The sequence below is a fragment of the Mandrillus leucophaeus genome, unplaced genomic scaffold (genome assembly GCF_000951045.1).
Source record: "Mandrillus leucophaeus isolate KB7577 unplaced genomic scaffold, Mleu.le_1.0 Scaffold57, whole genome shotgun sequence".
Taxonomy (NCBI): domain Eukaryota; kingdom Metazoa; phylum Chordata; class Mammalia; order Primates; family Cercopithecidae; genus Mandrillus; species Mandrillus leucophaeus.
Genome location: NW_012106141.1, coordinates 7,331,913 through 7,351,937, shown reverse-complemented (window position 1 = coordinate 7,351,937; position 20,025 = coordinate 7,331,913). Strand labels below are relative to the sequence as shown.

Below are 20,025 nucleotides of genomic sequence, written 5' to 3'. Positions count from 1 at the left end.
ATAATGACAAAAGTGGTCAGACACATTTTTCTACTTAAAAAAAAAAAAAACCTGACAAAGAAGTACATTCTAAAACTCAGTAAAGAATATGGAAATAGCTCACAATAAACTTTGCCTTATAAAATAACTAATGAAGGAAATAACCCACTTATTTGGCAATGGGAAACAACGATTTGTATATTATTACATATTTGGTAGGTCATTAATTAGAAGCTCTTTTTATTTTCTAGCATAGCATTTTTCAAAAATGTCTTACAAACAACACCAGTGCAACAAGAGAAAAGCAAGTCACGTAAGTTTGAGAAGCTCTGCCTTCTCTGGTCCCCTTCTTAGAAATGACTAATGCATATTTGCATGTTAAAGATTGAGACTGTAACTCTGTGGAATCCCTTGTTTCCCCAAGTTCACTTGGCACTGCAACCCTTTTTCTCTCATAACACATATCAACAGCCCACAAATGGCTGTTCTGCCAAGCGCAATTTGGGAAAAATTTCTTCTAGAAATGGGATATGGGCCAGGCGTGGTGGTTCACACCTGTAATCCCAGCACTTTAGGAGGCTGAGGCAGGCGGATCACTTGAGCTCAGGAGACTAGCCTGGGCAACGTGGTGAAAACCCTTCTCTACCAAAAATACAAAAAAAAAAAAAAGTAGCCAGGCATGGTGGCACATGCCTGTAGTCCCAGCTATTCAGGAGGCTGAGGTGGGAGGATCACTTGAACCTGAGAGGTAGAGGTTGCAGTAAGCCAAGACTGCACCACTGTACTCCAACCTGGATGACAGACTGAGACCCCATCTCAAAAAAAAAAAAAAAGAAAGAAAGAAAGAAAAAGAAAAAAGAAAAGGGACATCGTAAAATGGTTTAAGAGCTGAGACTCCAGAGTCAGCCTGATTCAAATACCAGCTTCACCATTTGTTAGCAGTATGACATTGGGTTTGTCCCTCAGTTCCCCCAGGTAAGATGGGCAAAGTAATAGCACCTACCTCCTAGGCCATGGGCCTTTCCATCTGAGTGGAACAGTCTTCTAAGATCCTCACATGGATTGCTCCTTTTGGTTATTCAAGTCTCAGTTCATACTGTCACCCCCTCCAAGAGGCCTTCCCTGACAACCCAATATAAAATTAGCCTCACCAGATCACCAGTGCTTCACTGCCTTCTTCATGACATGCCTCTATTTAACCACAAAATTGTCATCTATTTTCCCCCAATAGAATGTAAGCACCATGAAGGTACATTTTAATAATGATCATTGCTATATCCCAAAACAGATCTTCAATAAGTATTCATCCAACGAAGGAATGAATAGAAGGATTAATGAATGAATGAATGGATGGATGAATGCATAAATGAATGAATGAATGAGATGACTCAGTGTGAATTCATCTAAAGCATTCTTCGTGATGCCTGACACATAAGCTGACACACACAGATGCTATTTTGAAAACTTCTGGGGAACCGTGAGTGGTTAATACACACATAATCATAATTCTCCCAATAAGTAACATTCTGACTCCACAGTGTATCTTCTTGCTATAGTAGAGGTAAACATTTCACAACATTCATTCAGAGGTGTGCTAGTAAACAGGCTTTCAGGAATGGGCAAGGGAATGGGGAAGGTAGACCCTAAGAGTAGCATCTTCCAATTTCCATGGTATAAATACACCAAATATGACCAATTTCAGGCTATGTGTGGTTTAACATCAGGATCACGAGATTCCTGAGAATTTGACAAATTGCTCTCACAGGACTGTAGAACCTTTCTCATGGGAATGGTCCTTTCAGGCCTTGGAGTCTTGTTTGTTGAGTTCAAGTTTAACATGAGTTTTTTTATGTACAGATGTATTTTCCAAATTCTCCCCCTCTTGATGAGCTAAAATAAGGGATACCTACTCGTTTTGGTCTGATGCTCAGGGAAACTAGTTGTATGTACTGGGCTGCACTTTCTGTACCCTCTTCTGTGTGCTTTCAAACTGGTGTTTAAGGATCTAAATATGATCTATATCCACACCAGACCATTGTGAGAACCAGCCAATCTCAGAAAACCCAAGATGAATTGTGTTTAGATTCATTTAAATGGGGGCAGCCACATAAGGCACCATCTAGTAAGCACTATCAATGAGCAGAATCTAATTGCAGAAGAAGAATGACCACCCTGACCACAAGATCCCAAGAAGGAGTGAGAAATGGTGCTGCAGATGGAGATTTCTCTGGCATCACAGCCTTGCTACCCCTTGGCATCAAAATAAAACAGTAGCTTTTTCCAACTCTAGTCATCCTCTATCAACTGCAGTTTTGAGATAATACAAGAAAAATTCCAAAATCCACAGTTAATCTACATGCAATAACAACATGCCAGTAATTGTTGCTCCTCTTCTGTAAACTACATGAGAGGTCTACGAAGTAAGACATGGAGAAAATTACTTTCTGCTGTACTGTATTTGTTATCTATGGCTGTGTAACAAATTACCTCAAAATTGAGCAGCTTAAAACAGTACACATTTATTATCTCACAGTTTCTGTGGGTCAGGAATTCAGGCACAGCTTAAGTGGGTCCTCTGCTTCACAGTCTCTCACAGCCTGCAATCAAGATGTCAGCCCAGGACCTGTCATCGTATCTGAAGGCTCGACTGGGAAAGGATCCACTTCCAAGCTCACTAAATGGTTGTTACCAGGTTTCCATTCTTTGTGGCTGTTGAAATGAGTGCCTCTGTTCCTTACTGGGTGTTGGCTGGAGGCCACCCTCAGGGCCTCTCCACATGGCAGCTTGCTTCATCAAAGCATGCAAGTATGAAGGCAATAGAGTCTGCTACCAAGATGGAAGTAACAGTCTTACGTAACCTAATCATGGAAGTAACATTGACATTCTATTACTTTTGCCATATTCTATCATTTCAGAGCAAGCTATGAGGATCAACCAATACTCAAAGAAAGAGGATTATATAATGGTGTGAATTCCAAGCAGCAGGGATTATTGGAGACCATCTTGGAAGTCTTCTCACCACATTCACCCTCTTGGAAGATGGATGGGAAGATACTGTGGTTGTTCCCACCCACATGGGAACACCCATCCCAAAATGGGTTGCTCCCATTTTGGCCTAACCAAAACATCTCTTTTTTTTTTTTTTTTTTTGAGACGGAGTCTCGCTCTGTCGCCCAGGCTGGAGTGCAGTGGCGCGATCTCAGCTCACTGCAAGCTCCACCTCCCGGGTTCACGCCATTCTCCTGCCTCAGCCTCCTGAGTAGCTGGGACTACAGGCACCCGCCACCATGCCCGGCTAATTTTTTTTTTTTTTTTGTATTTTTTTAGTAGAGACGAGGTTTCACCGTGGTCTCGATCTCCTGACCTTGTGATCCGCCCGCCTTGGCCTCCCAAAGTGCTGGGATTACAGGCGTGAGCCACCGCGCCCGGCCCAAAACATCTCTTTAAGATTTTCGATATGAAACCAAGCCATGTGGTTTCCCAAGCATGTTGGTAAAGTATCATTAAAACAAAACAAGGAAGAATAAGAGTAGAGGACATTAAATTTGCAGACACGAAAGTCTTTTCCTAAGTTCTAGGCAAATATAACCTACATCAGAGCGAATTCCTGGGAGCATCTGCATTTTTGCAAATCCCAACATGGAAGCCATGTCTTCTGACCAACCAAACAAGTGACTCACAAGAAGCACCACCATCTGAACAGGTATACTGTCAAGAAATCTAGTTTGGTCTAGAAGCAAGTATCTTCTAGAATTTTTATTTATTGCTGTAGAATAGTTTGAAAACATTTTTAATGACATTTTATTGCTTGTTATTTTCTGTGAGATCCTTGTCTCCCTACAGCAGTTTTGCCTGCATGATACTTTTAAGGTCCATATCCACCAGAGTGGCAAGGAACTGCTATAAAAATTTCAAACCTTGGCAGTCATCCACATTTTTTCTAAGCTCTACCTAACCACATATTCTCAGATACATGAGTATCCCAACATTGAATGGTGATAAAAGGCCAGAGAGACTGCCTCTGAAGGACTTCAAATGATTTAACCCACTAAGGGCAAAACACATACTCAGAAAACCTGTAATACTCTGTCCTAGATGAATGTAAATGCAGACAAAAATTATCTTAATCCTAAACACTCAAAATTAATCTGTGAATTTTACCATTCTTTCCTAAATGCTTTACTTTCTGCAAATCTCATCCCCAATTCAGTAATAAAAATATTTAGGGTCATTGTGTTGCTAATCATATTTACTTTTTCCTTTAGAGAGGTGATATTTGATAAACAACTAAACTAAATAGTACCATACCTAAGACTCTGAAACCGCCACCTGTGGGAAAGCAATTGTAAATCACTTTAGAGTTGATATGTCCTGCATATGTTTGAATCGTGGATATGTGTTGAATAATAATGGAATGCATGTGCAGTGAGCAAAGACTAATACAAAATTCCAGTTTAATGGTCTTAAGCCGGCAGGAAGGTCATAAAGCAGATGACAAAGGGAATTTTGTTAAGGATGTAGATATCTTCCAACCTGGGAAAATAACTTGATAACATATTTTCACTTATAAATTAAGGCTGTGGGGAAATACAGAGAATGCTCTTACCTCTCTAAGATGTATGTTTTCCTTCTCTTTCTGGTCTAAAATCACTTCCAAGTGGCTGACCTGAGACTCAGCCTCTGCCATCCGTCGCGTTCGCTCATTGTCATCCTCTAGGCTTTTGGACGGCAAGCCTTTACTTTGTAACATCTCAAGAAGTTTTTTAATCGACTCATCTCGGGCATTGAGGGTTTGTTTCTGCGTTTCAATTCTCAGCTCCATTTCCTCTAATGTCTTCCTCAAAAGGAACAGCTCCTTGGCCTGCCTGTCGTGCTCGGCTTGGAGCCGCCTGAAGTTCTCCTCGGTCAGCTCGATGGTGAAGTGCTCCGCTCCTCGGTTGCCACTCTCTTGCTGGAGGAGGTGGTTGAGGTCTCTCTGGGTTCGCAGCTCATCTTGAAGGGCTTGGATTGTCAACTGTAGGTGCTGCAGGGAGAAAGATGGAGCAGGAGAGGAGACAGAAGGAAAAAAAGTCAATGAAAATGGCAAGTGCCGTTTGCTGCCACCACACTATGAAGATGGAATGTTAATCATGAGGTCCGGAAGGCCAGCCATGAATTCCTCCACGGTGACTTCAGAAGCATGGGACAGCACATGGAGAGGGGGAGATTAATTCAAGGATGCTTTCTGAATGTCTTGGGAGAAGAGAAATGCACACGTACACAGAAACAATAGATTAGTGTCAATCACAAGGGAAATTATACATCTACAGAGTTTTAATTTAGGAAGTGGAAAAGGTTAGAGGGAAACTTTCACAAACACACCTTCTTTATGCCCAGAACGCTCCAGACTCAGTATTCCTTGTTTCCTAAGGTATTCTTTATTGTACTATCCATTATTTCCCACGATCAATATGTGTTGATTTAAAAATGAAAATAATAGCATCCACTACAAGTAGACACAAACGAAGACTTTATTTTTTACAAATAAAGCTGTGAACAGGTTTAGTAAACAGGATTACTGCATCTGAAAGCAAAAGGGAATAAATGCAGGCACAGACAAACACACTCAAACACACAAGGAGGTGAGGCTGTACAAAGCAGAACAAACAAGCTGCAAAGAGTGGACAAACCTTGGTTCTTCTGGCATCCAGTAACTGAACAGCATGGGAAATGAAAAAAAAACGAAGCAAAAAATCAACACAAAGAAAAGTCTAGTGCAAGCAAAGGATACTTTACAGAAAGAACTTAATCAACATAAAGTACCTTCACAGAAGAAAGAAGAAAAAAAAAGAAAAAAATTCTAATTACAGCAAAGACCTATAAGCTACACAGAGTTTATAGCATTGACATTTGATAGACATGGAAGAAAAAAAAAAAAGGAAAGACCAAACCTGAGGTTTATCCCACCTTTTGTTTTCCTAAATCTCACTGACCCAGGAACCAAAAGTCTTGAAAGTATTACCAGAGAGGGAAGCACCTGTTATTTTGGGTCACCATTTTAAGCAAAGTCAGGGTGAAAGCACCAGAGAAACAAAATAGTTATCAGATGTGAGAAAAGATACCCGTGCTTGAAGATAGTTGGTGAATTCAGCAATACCTTTCCCCATAGGACAAACACCCAGGCTGGTCAGACAAGGTAGCCACAAGCCTGAAGGCATTTCTATCCTTACGGACAAGCCAAGATGCTTCCAAGACAGCAGCTATTCATTTGCCAAACACATGATCCTGCTTGTGAAACGAATACAATTCTAAGCACAGGAATCAAGAGGGATGTAAGACATAGCTCCCGCCCACAGGGAACCACAGTATTGTAAGGCATGGGTAATACTATATCTAACTTATATGAATATTGGAGCAGTCAACATTTTGAAATCTGTCTGAATTCCTACAGCTGACACTCAGTGGTATTGAGATCTTTCTGAGTGTGGCCTATATCCTGAAACTAGCACTGGGTGATGCAGCATCTTGATTATATTGTTTCTGGGTATCCAATTCATATCCCCATTTATGAATGTCCATTGAGAAATTCTTAGAGCCTTCTTATCTGTATACCACCGTGCCTCACAGGGTACTGAATGCAGTGAAAGAAACTGATATGTATTTAATAGTGGAGATTATTCGTTTTTAATACAATGCTCCCCTATAAAGTGTAACATACAAAGTTGCGCAACCATCAACACAATACATTTTTTAACATTACCTCAGAAAGATACCTCATGCCCTTTAGAAGTCATTCCCCATCTCCTTCCCTTTCCCCAGGTCCTGGTAATCACTGATTTACTTTCTGTCTTTATGCCTGTTATGGACCTTTCATACCAATGGTATCATGCAATCGGTGGTTTCTTTCACTTAGCAGGTTTCCAAGGTTTATCCATGTGGTAGTGTGTATCTGTACTTCATTCCTTTTTATGGCTGAATAATATTCCATTGAACGGATATACCACATTTTAAATATCCATTCATCAATTGACTCAGACACAAATATTCATAGCAGCAACATTCATATTAGTCAAAAAGTGTTAACAACCCATTTGTCAATCAACTGGTGAATGGATGAAATCTAGTATATCAATTTAATGGGATATTATTCAGTCCTAAAAAGGAATGAAGTGCTGACATACAGGATGACATGGATAAATCTGAAAACATTATGTCATGTGAAAGAAACCAGTCAGGAAACAATATGTGCTGGAGAGGATGTGGAGAAATAGGAACACTTTTATACTGTTGGTGGGACTTTAAACTAGTTCAACCATTGTGGAAGACAGTGTGGCGATTCCTCAAGGATCTAGAACTAGAAATACCATTTGACCCAGTCATCCCATTACTGGGCATATACCCAAAGGATTATAAATCACGCTGCTATGAAGACACATGCCCACGTATGTTTATTGCGGCACTATTCACAATAGCAAAGACTTGGAAACCACCCAAATGTCCATCAATGATAGACTGGATTAAGAAAATGTGGCACATATACACCATCCCAGGACAATGAAGGAGGTCATAATGACTTCTGTTTCTAGGCTTCCAGGAGACTGCATTTTCTGATAGGCCCTCCTCTACACTACAGCTAGATAAAAGCAAATATACTTTTCAAAGCATAGTTGAGCTTACAAGGAAGTAAGGGAAATCTCCAAGGGAGGGGCTGGGGGAGAGACCACTCTCTGTTCTCTCTTCCTCTTCTTATAAGGAGCAAATGCCAATCCAAGCACTGAGCTTGAGAGAGCGAACTGGGGCTCACTGAAGTGAGGGAACTGAGATTCTCCCAACAAGCCCATATTTGCAGAAGAGGCTAATGTGGTCCTAAGTGCCCCCTGGTGCCTAACAGATGCAAATGCAAATTCTTGTAAGGGGGACAGGCAGTGGGTGAGCAAGGACTGGGAAAGGCGATGAGGCAGAGAACAAAAGCCCTCAGGAGTCCAAAAAATTCAGATTAATGAAATACAAGCTTACAATAAAAAATTACCACAGACACAAGGAAACTTCCATGAGTGATGGCCATATGCAGAATACAAGGTGTTTCTGAAATGTTTAAGAAAATAAATAAAAATTTTAGAAGAAATATAAAATTGAAGATTCAGCACGGAAAAGTGACTTTCCAAAATTATCAACCAGATCTGAAAAAGAATAAAAATATACAGCAATGAAAAATATAGCATTTAAAGTGAAACCTAACAGATGGGGTAAGAAAAAAGAGAAAACTAGTGAACAAAGACACAATAGAGGCAAGCCACAAAGCAAAATGTTGGTTCTTTGAAATGACTAATAAAACAAACCTCTTCAGAAATGAGTACATATAGGAAATATTTAAAAGATGATATGAAAATACTGTTAACTTTGGGCCAACAAATTTTGAAATATCAAGAAAATGAACAAACGACTAGTCATACCTTACATAATCTGACTCTAGAAGAAACAGAAATCCTGAAGAGTTCTGCAGCTATTAAATAAATAGAATCAGAATTTTAAAACTCTTCCCGCAAAGAAAGCCCAGGTGACTCCAATTTGCAAAAACTTTCAGATAAATGGAAAGAAGAAACTCTCCCCCAATTCATTCTGTGAGACTTGATCATCTTGACACCAAAGCTAGGCATGAACTATATAAGAAAGGTAACTTCTAGTCCAAACTTCACACTTCGACAGTGAGTATTATTAGCAAGTGGAATACAGGGGTATATTAAAAAGGTAATACATCATGACCAAGATGTGTTTCTTATAGGAATTGGAGAATACTTCAGCATTAGACAAAGTATTCTGTAAATAACGTTAACGGAGTAAAGATGAAAAATAATTATGATCAGCTCAAGATATAAAGTCAGTGTTTTCTATAAATCGTTACAAACTAGGAATAAAGAGGAATTTCTTTAATTTAATAAAGTATATCTGCTGCAAACTGACAGTATCATTCTTAATGGTAGATGTTAGAAGCATGCCCCTTAAAATGAGGCATAAAATTACGCCATCATCAGCACCACTTGTAGAATGTTGCAACAGCCTTCTCCTAGAGGCCTAAGTTAGAACAGTAAGACCAGAAAATAAAGAGAAAAAATAATAATTGAAAAGAAGAAAAGTTCTATTATCATCAATTGTATTATGTGGTTTTCTATTTAGAAAACCCAAAAGAATCTATAAATTATTAAAAATAATAAAGTTATTTCCTTATCAGCAGGGCACAAAAAATGTAGCCATAAAAAGAAGAGTAGTAAATTTGACAATGTTAAAATTAGGAATTTCTGTTCCACAAAAGACACTATAAACAGAATGAAAAAACAATCTACAGTTGAGAGATGATGTTTGCAATACATTAAAATGACAAAAAATTTGTATCAAGAATATACATAGAATTCCTATAATTCAATAAAAAAAGATACCAACAGTTAATTGAAAAATGCACAAAAGAAATGAGCGGGCATTTCACAGAAAAGGAAATACGATCAGACAACAAACATATGAAAAGATGTTCAATCTTATTAGTAATCAGAAAACCACATGAGCCATATGGAAGCCACAACGAGAAAGCATTTGATACCCCACTCTCTTAGCCACACACACATACACTCACACACACTATAATAATCATAATAGCAGCAGCAAAAATAAATAACAATAGCAAGTACTGACAAGGATATAGATCAATAAGAACTCCTAACACAGCTGCTGCAAGTAAACTAGTGCAACCATGCAAGAATTAACCATGCATATCCTCACCTAGAAATTTTACCCTTAGGTACATATCTGAAGCAGGGGATGGCAAACTATGGCCCAGGGGCCAAATCTGGCCTTTTGCCTGCTTTTGTAAATAAAGTTTTATTGGAACACAGCTATATTCATTTATATATTGTCTTTTTTTTTTTTTTTTTTTTGAGACAAAGTCTCACTCTGTGGCACAGGCTGGAGTGCAGTGGTGCAATCTCGGCTCACTGCAACCTCTACCTCCCAGGTTCAAAGGTTCAAGCGAGTCTCATGCCTCAGCCTCCCAAGTAGCTGAGACTACAGGCATGTACCACCATGCCTGGTTAACTTTTGTGTTTTTAGTAGAGATGGGGTTTCTCCGTGTTGCCCAGGCTGTTCTCGAACTCCTGACCTCAAGTGATCCTCCCGCCTCAGCCTCCCAAAGTGATGGAATTACAGGCATGAGCCATGGCTCCTGGCCTTATATATTATCTATTGCTACTTTTGTAGTACAATTGCAGAGTCAAGTAGCAGATACCATATGATCCATGAAATCTAAAATATTTACTATCTGGCACTTTACAGAAAAAGTTTGCAGGCCCCTGTCCTAAAGAAATACTTGCTCATGAGCACAACAGACACATACAAGAACATTCAGTGTAGCACTATTCCTAACAGCAAAAAAACTAGAAATAATCCACCAACAGGAAAACAGATAAATTATGACATATGTGTGTAATGGGATGTTAGATTATTGTGCAAAAGAACAAATGACAGCTACATGCAACAGGGATTTATCTTAAAAGAATATTGAATGGAAGAAGTAAAAATAGAGAATATATACAACATCATCCCACTGAGATAAGGTTCAAGGGCATGATTTTCATAACACAGAAGAAGAAACAGAAACTGAGAAGCACTCATGTGTAACATCAACAGGATTGGTAATTTTCTCAGGTGGGGCAGGGAGCCTCTCCAGGTGTTCATGTTAGTATTATATACCATAATTTACATATGTGTTCTTTTGTACCTATCCAACAGCATAGAATAATCTCCTTGGATGAACCTGTGGGAAGAGTATAATATAGTGTGTAACAGCCCAGACTCTGGAGCCAGGCTGCCTGGTTCCAATCCCAGACCTATCACTTTCAAGCGGTGTGATCTTGAGGAAGTGTCTTAGCATCTCTGAATCTCAGATTCCTCATCTGTAAAATAGGGATGCAAGACCTGTCTTATATCATTGAGGACACACAAATCATTACTTCAGCGGCAAACATGAGCTCAGAATACGCTCAGCATCACTACCCACGTATCAGCAGAGCCTGTCCCTACAGCCATCCACCTTCACTCTGCATAGCTGAGTCAGAGGCCAGAGCCAGGGCACTGTGATACACACTGGCCCTGGGGCGGAGGCGCACTGATGGATTATCACAGGATCCAGATAGGAAGGTGGCCTACCAAGGGCAGGGGGTGTAGGATATGGCCTCATGATCATGATGTTTGCTCGGAAATCTATGCACACAGCTCCTAAAGTGAATTCACGAAGAATGAGAGCCCAGCTTCAACATCAGCAGCACCTGAAATCACCACCTACCAGGTCAACAAGAAAAATGTATATATTTTTTGCCTTTCCAAAGTAAAGAAGCAACCTGAGTCCTCGGCTCTTATCTCAATTTATCTTTCCCATACAGTGCACAATTACAGTATAGGGAGGAAAGTATGGGTTTTGAGGAATATTGGCTGAGAGTCTCTCAATTACCAGAGCTCAGTTACTGAATCTCCCCTGAGCCATAGTTCAGTCATCTCTAAAATGTGGATAATAGTGTAGACCTCACAATGTTATTCAAAGGCTTCAGTGAGACACTGTGTGTCCCTCTAAACAAGCCCTCAAGAAAAGCGAGTCCTCAACTTCAAATACTGGTAACACTGGAGCCAAAATGCCAAGACCATTAACCTGGTGTATTTCTTTAACCAATCAGGCCACTGAGACATTAAACATCCTCATGGCTTTTACCAGACTGTGTTTCAATAGTGTTTCCTCAAGTACCTTCCCTGGAACAGCATTCTGCAGGATGTTAATACATGTTCTGTTGGGGGAGTATTGGAAAGGAAGGGTTCTGTTATCATGTATCATATAATCATGTATTCACTATACACACACTTGCATACACACACACACACACACAGAATGACCCTCTCAAGGACAGTTTCTAATTTTCATAATGAAGTATAGAAGAAAGGTGAGAGGACCAGAGGGAAACTATTTCACCAGACCATTGGCACAAGGGAACAATTTCAGAGAGAACAGGTTTCCATTCCTCTTTGCTTAGCTACAGCTAGATTGAGGGGATGGGGGTGCAGAGAGTGTCCTTAACCTTGGATTACTCTGTCCTGTCCTCTCTGTCAAAACTCAAATGCCTCACGTCCACCACTCACTCATCTGACAATACTGTTCCAAAGCTGCCAACACTATGTCCACTTCACAAGAGCATAAATTGGGGTGGCTTAAGGGATTTGACTGCAATCACATCATTAGCAAATACGGGCCAGTGTCTAAAATTGAGGTTTCCTCCAGCCAATTCTATAGTCTCTCCTGCTCTAAAAATACTACAGAATTTCATTTTGAACAACTCATATAAGCTCCCATATTCATTCAGTTCAAAAAAAGTTACAATGAAAATACAAGAAACTAAGCACTACTTGAGTTTATATAAAAAAGAAGGAAAAATACACTTTGCCTTAGCCAACGTTTATAAGAGTGACTTCCAATAGCTACTGGAGTCAGAATCTAATCCAGATCTCAGAATGTCTAAAACACAGAAAGGCAACTAGAATGAAAATATAATTATATATGTATGATGTGCATGGAACACGCAATTATTTAAATAGGGAATAGCCAGATGTTTAGAATCTACTATGTCTTATCTCCAAACATGGAAAATATGAGTTCCTGGCAGGTTTGAAAAATTGTGTGACCTTAAGCTCTTTTCCACACTATGGGGAAAAAAACAAAAATGATAAAGTTTTGCCCTATAAGCAGCTTAGGGTTTCATTGCTATGAAAACCGTCTCCAAGCTATATAAAAATATGAATTGGCTTATACCCAAAAGTTGTGAAGTTTTTTTAATAAATCCATACTCCTTCTCAAGCAAGTACTTACCATAACTCTTTCAAAGAAAACAGAATCTCTTTGCAGACAACTTGGCCTGCTCTACTTCTCCTGTGACTTTATTTTCTTATTAATCACTTTCTAGTTTGTCTCTAATTAAATGTGAAGGGCAGGTTCTGTGATCCCTTTCTCTGTAATCCTATGTACAGGATGTACAACACTCTTCCAGACTTCAAACCTTCCTTAGGCTGTGTCATGTGTGTGAAAAGACAAACAGCAGACCAGCTAAAAACATGTGGCCCCAGTGTGTGGTGGAAGAGTTGGCCAGCTGAGAAAGGTATAAAAAATTAATATTTAGACATATGGTCCAGCCTCTAGGCTTTCTCATTCAGGGTAGAAAACCCCAAGGAGAAGCACATATAACTAAATAAAGAATATGGATAGGTGATTTTTAAAGGCACTGGGACTCTGGGTTCCTCACCCACACACTGTCATTGATAACTGCAGAACTCACTTTGGTTGATAATATGTGACATTTTGCCAAGATTCATAACACTAAGAACAGTATACATGGGAAAGCCCTCTTGGCAGTTGCTTTTGTAAGCAAAGAAGAGTTCTGGTTTTCATTACAGACCAATACTCTAAGGTGGCACAATATTGGAATATTGCATTGAGCTTAGAGTTAAGGACTTAAGTTCTAATTCTAGCTTTGCAACTAACCAGTTACATGATCTGGGGAAAAATCATTAGACTTGTCTCAGCTTCCAAGAACAGTGGTGAAGAGTTGAGTTTTGAATCCTGGATCTACCCATGACAGTCTGTGATGCCTTGAACAAATTACTTAAGTACTCTGAGCATCAGACTACTCATCCGTAAACAGGAAATAATAATTGTAACTCACTACAGGGTTCATACAAACACCATAGGAGATGCTTACTGAGTGAGCAAACAAGTTCCCTTAAAGCATGAAGCACAGGGCCTGGCACATAACGAATGCTCAACAAATGTTAGCTATTTTCAGTATTTTGAGACACTGGTGTGGCTAGAGGCCTGGAATTAAAATTTCTGTCCTCCCTCTTCCGATTTGGGCAGGGAAAAGGAATGGGCATAATGAACATAAATCTTTGATTATCAAATAAATGCAACAGTGGGAAAAAAAATGCTAAGCGCTTTGGCATTTTTTAAAATAAGAGAAAAAGGGAAATAGATGTTTTAAGATCAATTCAAAGATGGATATAATTTATTTCCCATTAACTGACCTATAAATAACTCTACAAGGGACTCTCAGGAATACCAACCATTTCTGTTTTGAAGGTCAGTGTTCTTTCCCTGTTGTTAGCCAGTAATCCACAACCAACTAAAGGATAATGGCATGCCCTGTTATCAACACTTCTCAACCTGATACAGGTTACAAAAACAAACAAACAAACAAAAAAACTACAGTTTAAGAAATAAGGGACTCTCAGGAATACCAACCGTTTCTGTTTTGAAGGTCAGTGTTCTTTCCCTGTTGTTAGCCAGTAATCCACAACCAACCTAAAGGATAATGGCATGCCCTGTTATCAACACTTCTCAACCTGATACAGGTTAAAAAAACGAACAAACAAACAAACAAAAAAACTACAGTTTAAGAAATACTGGTATGTTTAAAGTGTGTTCAGAGAAGCTACCCCAAACATGTAATGATAGGAAAGATAGCTAAAATAGAAACATTTATAATATTAACAGTCACAGCCACATACAGTTATTATAGGACAGCTCTTTCATTTAACTGTTTAGCAAATGTTTAATGCCAATGATGTTTTAAAGGTTTTATTGAAATTTCCTTCCCTGTCACTTCCTCTTCACCCTCCAACATGTTCATTTAGCAAAATTGCTAACCATCTAAGTACTTTTCAGAATAGTAAGGTGTTTTACCTAAATTAATGTCATTTCAAAAAGCTGGGTGGTAGGCATTGAACTATATTAACTTTCCCCTACTCTGAGCTGCCTGGATTTATCAGCCAAACTCTAGTTCTTGCTACTCAAAGTTTTAAAGAGGAGAGATTTTCCCCAGGTACCCTCCCTGCTTCTCTCTGCTTCTTGAGTCACTCCACCCATGAGAAGGGAGAATAACAGACCTCCATGCTACTCAGAGGATCCTTGGACCGAAAGCATCAGCACCACCTGGGATCTTGTCAGAAAGGTGGGATCTCAGGTCTTACCTCAGACCTGCTGAATCAGAATCTGCATTGTAACGAGACCCACAGGCAATCTGAAGTCACATGAAGGTTTGAGAAATGCTTCCCTAAACTTAAAAAAAAAAAGTTTCAGTTTTACTACTGATTTAAGATTATTTGGTAATGGAAAGGTAGGGAAGGAAAGCACTCTGAACACAATGCTGTAGGATAGTCCTGAGAAACAGACTGAAAAACCAGTGTGTGTGATTAATAAAGTCTGAGTAAACTACGAGTGGTGCCCCCAATGCAGGACACTACTAGATAAAGTGGGTCATTCAGTCATTGATTCAACCATTGTTGAACTATGTGCTATTTTTTTACAGATCATAATAGATGTAGATATTTTCAGTGCACATGTGATAATTTAATACATTCATATAATTTGTAAAGATCAAATTTGTGTATTTGGGATATGTGTCACCTTCTATATTTTTGTCTTTATGCTAGAAACATTCAAATTCTTATTCTCTAGCTATTTTGAAATGTATAATAGATTATTGTAAACTATAGTCACCCTACTGATCTATCAAACCCTATGTCTATTTCTTCTATCAAACCATGTATTTTTACCCATTAATCAACTCTACCAAGATACCTTTCCAAGTCAAAAAGGAAATCCTGCCAGGTTAAGTTATATACACATAAATGTGTGTGTGTGTGTGTGTGTGTAATTATAATTATATACAATTGACCCTCCATATGCACAGGTTCTACATCCAAGGATTCAACTAACCATGGGTTGAAAATATTTGAGGGAAAACAAAAAATAATACAACAATAAAAAAAGAAAAAATGCAGCATAAGAACTATTTGCATAGCATTTACATTGTATTAGGTAGTATAAGTAACTAGAGACGATTTAAAGTATACAGGAGGATGTGTATAGGATATAGGCAATACTACGCCATTTTATGTAAGGGACTTGAGCATCCACATATTTTAGTATCTGTGGGGGTCCTGGAACAAATCCCCCACAGATACCAAGAAACGAGTGTGTATGTTGTTTACTATTTCTAAAGGTTCCATAAATACTGAAGTTTAATTCTGTTCTGCTATTTTTGTTATCATTATTTAAAGAACAATCCAAGAAAACCTTTAAAAATTATCTGATAGATGCCAGAGGCCAAGAAGGGTGTGTGAGTGAAAAGGAAGATGAGGAGAGGTTGGTCAATGGGTACAAACATGTAGTTAGATAGAAGGTATAAATTCAAATGTTTGAAAGCAGAATAGGGTGGGTGACTATAGTCGGCAACAATGTATTGTATATTTCAAAGTAGCCAGAAGAAAGAACTTGAAATCTTCCCAATACATAAAAATAAATACTCAAGATGATGGAGTATTTACCCTAATTTGATCATTACACATGCTAAACATATAACAAAATATCACATGTGTCCCATAAATATGTTAAATGCTATGTATCAATTTAAAAATAATAAAACAAAAAGTCATCACAGTGCCAGTTCTGGGCATTACATTAAACCATTTTGCTCATTTGTGCTTTTAAGCAGCATTTCTGTAGCATGTCTGTGCTCTTGGTGGAATTTTAAGTGACTGGGAAAACCATGAGGAGTCTGTGATAAATCTGTTTTCTCAGTTATAACTTGAATAATGTACAGAAAAAAAATTGAATATGTGAATATACTGGTTCCTAAGTAGAAATCACTCAAATTCTCTAAGGTTTTCCATTTTATTAATGAACTAGAATCAAAGGCCTGTATCTTTTTCTTTCTCTGGTGTGAAGATAAGCTACCCACTGCTATTTCCACACAACGCCTATGGTCCTTAATATTCAATGAATGTAAATATTCATAGATATATGGGGTGGGAGACGAATGAATGAATAAATGAATGAAAGAATATACCAAACCCCATAAACAACAATGTGTCCAGCATACCATAAGAAAGTAATATGAATGGACAAGAAAAAAAGAGAGGAAAATATACCACAGTGATCATTGCTGGGGAGAGGAGGATGAGGAATGACTGCTAAAGGATAGGGAGATTTTAGGAGAGGTGATTAGAGTACTTAACTTTTAAAATTAGACAGTCGTGATGGTTTCACAACTCTGTGAATATACTAAAAATCACTGAATTGTACCATTTAAAAGGGTAAATTTTATGATACATGAATTATATCTCAATAAAGCTGTTAAAAATGATGGGAGGAGAGAGCATTATGGGTGCCTTCCTTTCTATTTCCCATTTTCATTCAGCAAATATTTTTTCCAAAAATAACTTATTTACTCATAATTGCTAGGCTAGTTTATACTCTTTGGGTTGCAGGCAACAGAAAACAACTTGGCCTGTCTTGAGCCACAGAAGGGAGTGCATGAGAAGGATATCAAGGCATCTCTCTGAATCGAAGCAGCAATTACGAAAACAAAACCCAAGAAAAGAAGGAAGCAGTACACAGCATGAATCTCTGTGAGAAGCTTGGTTCCATGTTATTTGGTTTCAAGGACTCCCTGCTCCAAATTGAAAATACCCAGGATGGAGTATAGAGTTAGCCTGGCTTGGGCCAAGTGCCTTCCATAGATCAATAGGTTGTGGCAGTTGACCCCAAGCATCAGAAGCTACTTCAAGAGGAAGAAGTACAATTGCTGTTATGATTAAAGAAAACAGAAGTAATATAAATAATATGACAGTGCTATGATTATGTTTATTTGGGGTAGTGGGTTCCTAAAGTACCCTTTAGGAATATATACAAGACTCAGGTGAACTGCATAGTAAAGATGTAACCATGCCAGTTCAACCTTCTGACATGCAGTGTTCGGTGTTCTATTCCTGTGTTAGTTTGCTAAGGATAATGGAAAGTTTTAAAGATTTGATTTACTATCCCAAATTAAGAACTCTGACTATGACATCAGACAGTCTGGGGCCAAAAGCCTGGTCACTCGCTAGTTATGGGGTCAGACAACCTTGAATGGGCCTCCAATCTGGTCATGCACTAGCTTTAAGGTCATATAACTTTGCAGAGATGGGGGCTGTGGGATATTGGCAGGTTATTTTCTCTAAACCTCAGTTTCCATCTCTTTTAAAAGCTGCTAATAACACAAACATCTTGCAGAAGCATGATAAAGTTAGATGATAACACATGCCCAATACTTACTTATGCCTGAAACTTGGTAAATACCCCAGCCAACAGGAAGCCATCATTTTAAAGCTGCTACTATTATTAATATACAAATACAGATTGCAAACTGTTCCAGAATGCAGTGCAAACAGGTAAAACTACAATGGCAGCCGGTGGGGGGCAGGGCAGTGAAATAATGTTTGGCTGTGTCTATATAAAGAAAATCTTTCAACCAGAGAAACTTTTTAGTTTGGCCACTTCAAGTGCTAACTTGAAGCAAATAAAGCAATAGCACATAAAACACTTCGAAAGAATAACCCTAGATTTTGCCACAAGCTGGTACATGCATTTAAAAGAGACAGCAAATATTTAACATCACAAAACACTAGTCATGACATGGATCACAAAGATAATATTTGTTTCTTTTTGCAGAAGGATAAACTAAGGCCCAAAGAGGTTGACCACCGGTTGTCTGAAGTCACAACAGAAATGACAGCACTGCTAGTTGTGAAGTCCAGGCACCAAACTCACAGCACAAAGCTCTTTCCTGCTCTTTCTCTTCTAGCTCCACGTACCAGTCTCATCTGGTCACTGCACTGCAGAGGGCATGTTACCACATAATTAGTTTCAGGGTATGTGCAACAGCTGCCACGAGCCAGAGTTCCACACGGGAGTCAAATGTCTTCAGTCTAGACGCATCCCTTCCACCACATGCTACTGATGGGACAGCCGCCATAACCACGTTCCTTACTCCAGTGGCCCCAAGGCTTCAGGAGTTGGAGCACATGACACATTCCAACCAAGATGAAGTAACTCCTCTCTCTGAATGACTTATTAAAGAACACCTTTAGGGATTTTTTCAGATTTGAAATTCTTCTACCTGGGAGCTTAAGGACTTTAAAAAGGGTTTGGAGGAATTTTTTTCCTAAAAATCTATGTGAGATAAATGTTAAGAATTAAGGGGCCACTTAGGAACCTGGAAATGATAAGCTACAGGAGAGCCATGTTATCATTGAGTAAGTCAAAGCAAAAAACAGAAAAAAAGGAAATGGTTGTTTTGCAGATACCATCACTGAAAGAATATGTCGTATCACTGAGAAATAAGATCCCTTGATACCAATCTTGAGTAATATCTGTTTGAGGTTATTTTATTTTATCTGGATAATTTTGGGCCTACTAGTAACAACAAAAACTTTCCTTAAAACGAAGGCTCAGAAACCCATGTATGCATTCCTAAGCACATAGATATATTTCATATGCTTTAAGATTATTTTTCAAATCTTTAAACCAGTGAAACAGAAATTTCTCCAAAAGTACAGTAAAAAACTATATTTAAACAAGGAATTGCAAAGTGCTTCTTTCATCCCTTGATGTTTATTTTGTTTTACAATTCATTTGAGACTTTTAAAGTAGGAAAGAGAAAAAAATAGCTTTCAAATTTGAGTCTGGAACAGAGCTCACCTATCAAATCCAACAGGGATATAAAGAAAGTATCCCTCTTGGGATAGTTTCCCAACAGGAAAATATAGAAAAAAAGAAAGTATCTAGCAGTACAGATACTGCTGGTGCCCAGAACAAAAGCATTATTGAATGAAAGAAGAATTTAAATCGAAGCAAGCCCTTACTAACTCCAGGTCTTACTGGCATTTTTCCTAATAAGATGAACTATTAGTCCTGGGTTACATAAACTTCAACACACTAGAGCCCTCACCAAGTCAGATGGAGGCCAAAGGCCCTCTTGAATCCATGCATCTGTACTCTATTTAAAATGCATGACTGTCCCTCTCTTCATTGTTTGGGTCCTTAGCTGTGGACTAGAAGGGTGAGGCACAAAACCAGTAGAAACAAAGGCCTGCAAAATGAGTGGAATTTTTTACTGTTATCTTTGAACATTTTATTTCTTTAGTTCAGAAATCCAAAGGGAAATA

General features: G+C 38.6%; 1 protein-coding gene across 1 annotated transcript in view; it reads right to left on the bottom strand.

Moving 5' to 3' along the window:
* Positions 1-20,025, bottom strand: part of ERC2 (ELKS/RAB6-interacting/CAST family member 2) — a 988,837-nt gene that overhangs the window by 803,635 nt on the left and 165,177 nt on the right. Inside the window, exon 3 of the mRNA XM_011998421.1 lies at positions 4,586-5,002. Within this exon, the coding sequence (XP_011853811.1) occupies positions 4,586-5,002 (417 nt within the window). The remainder of the gene's footprint in view (positions 1-4,585; positions 5,003-20,025) is intronic.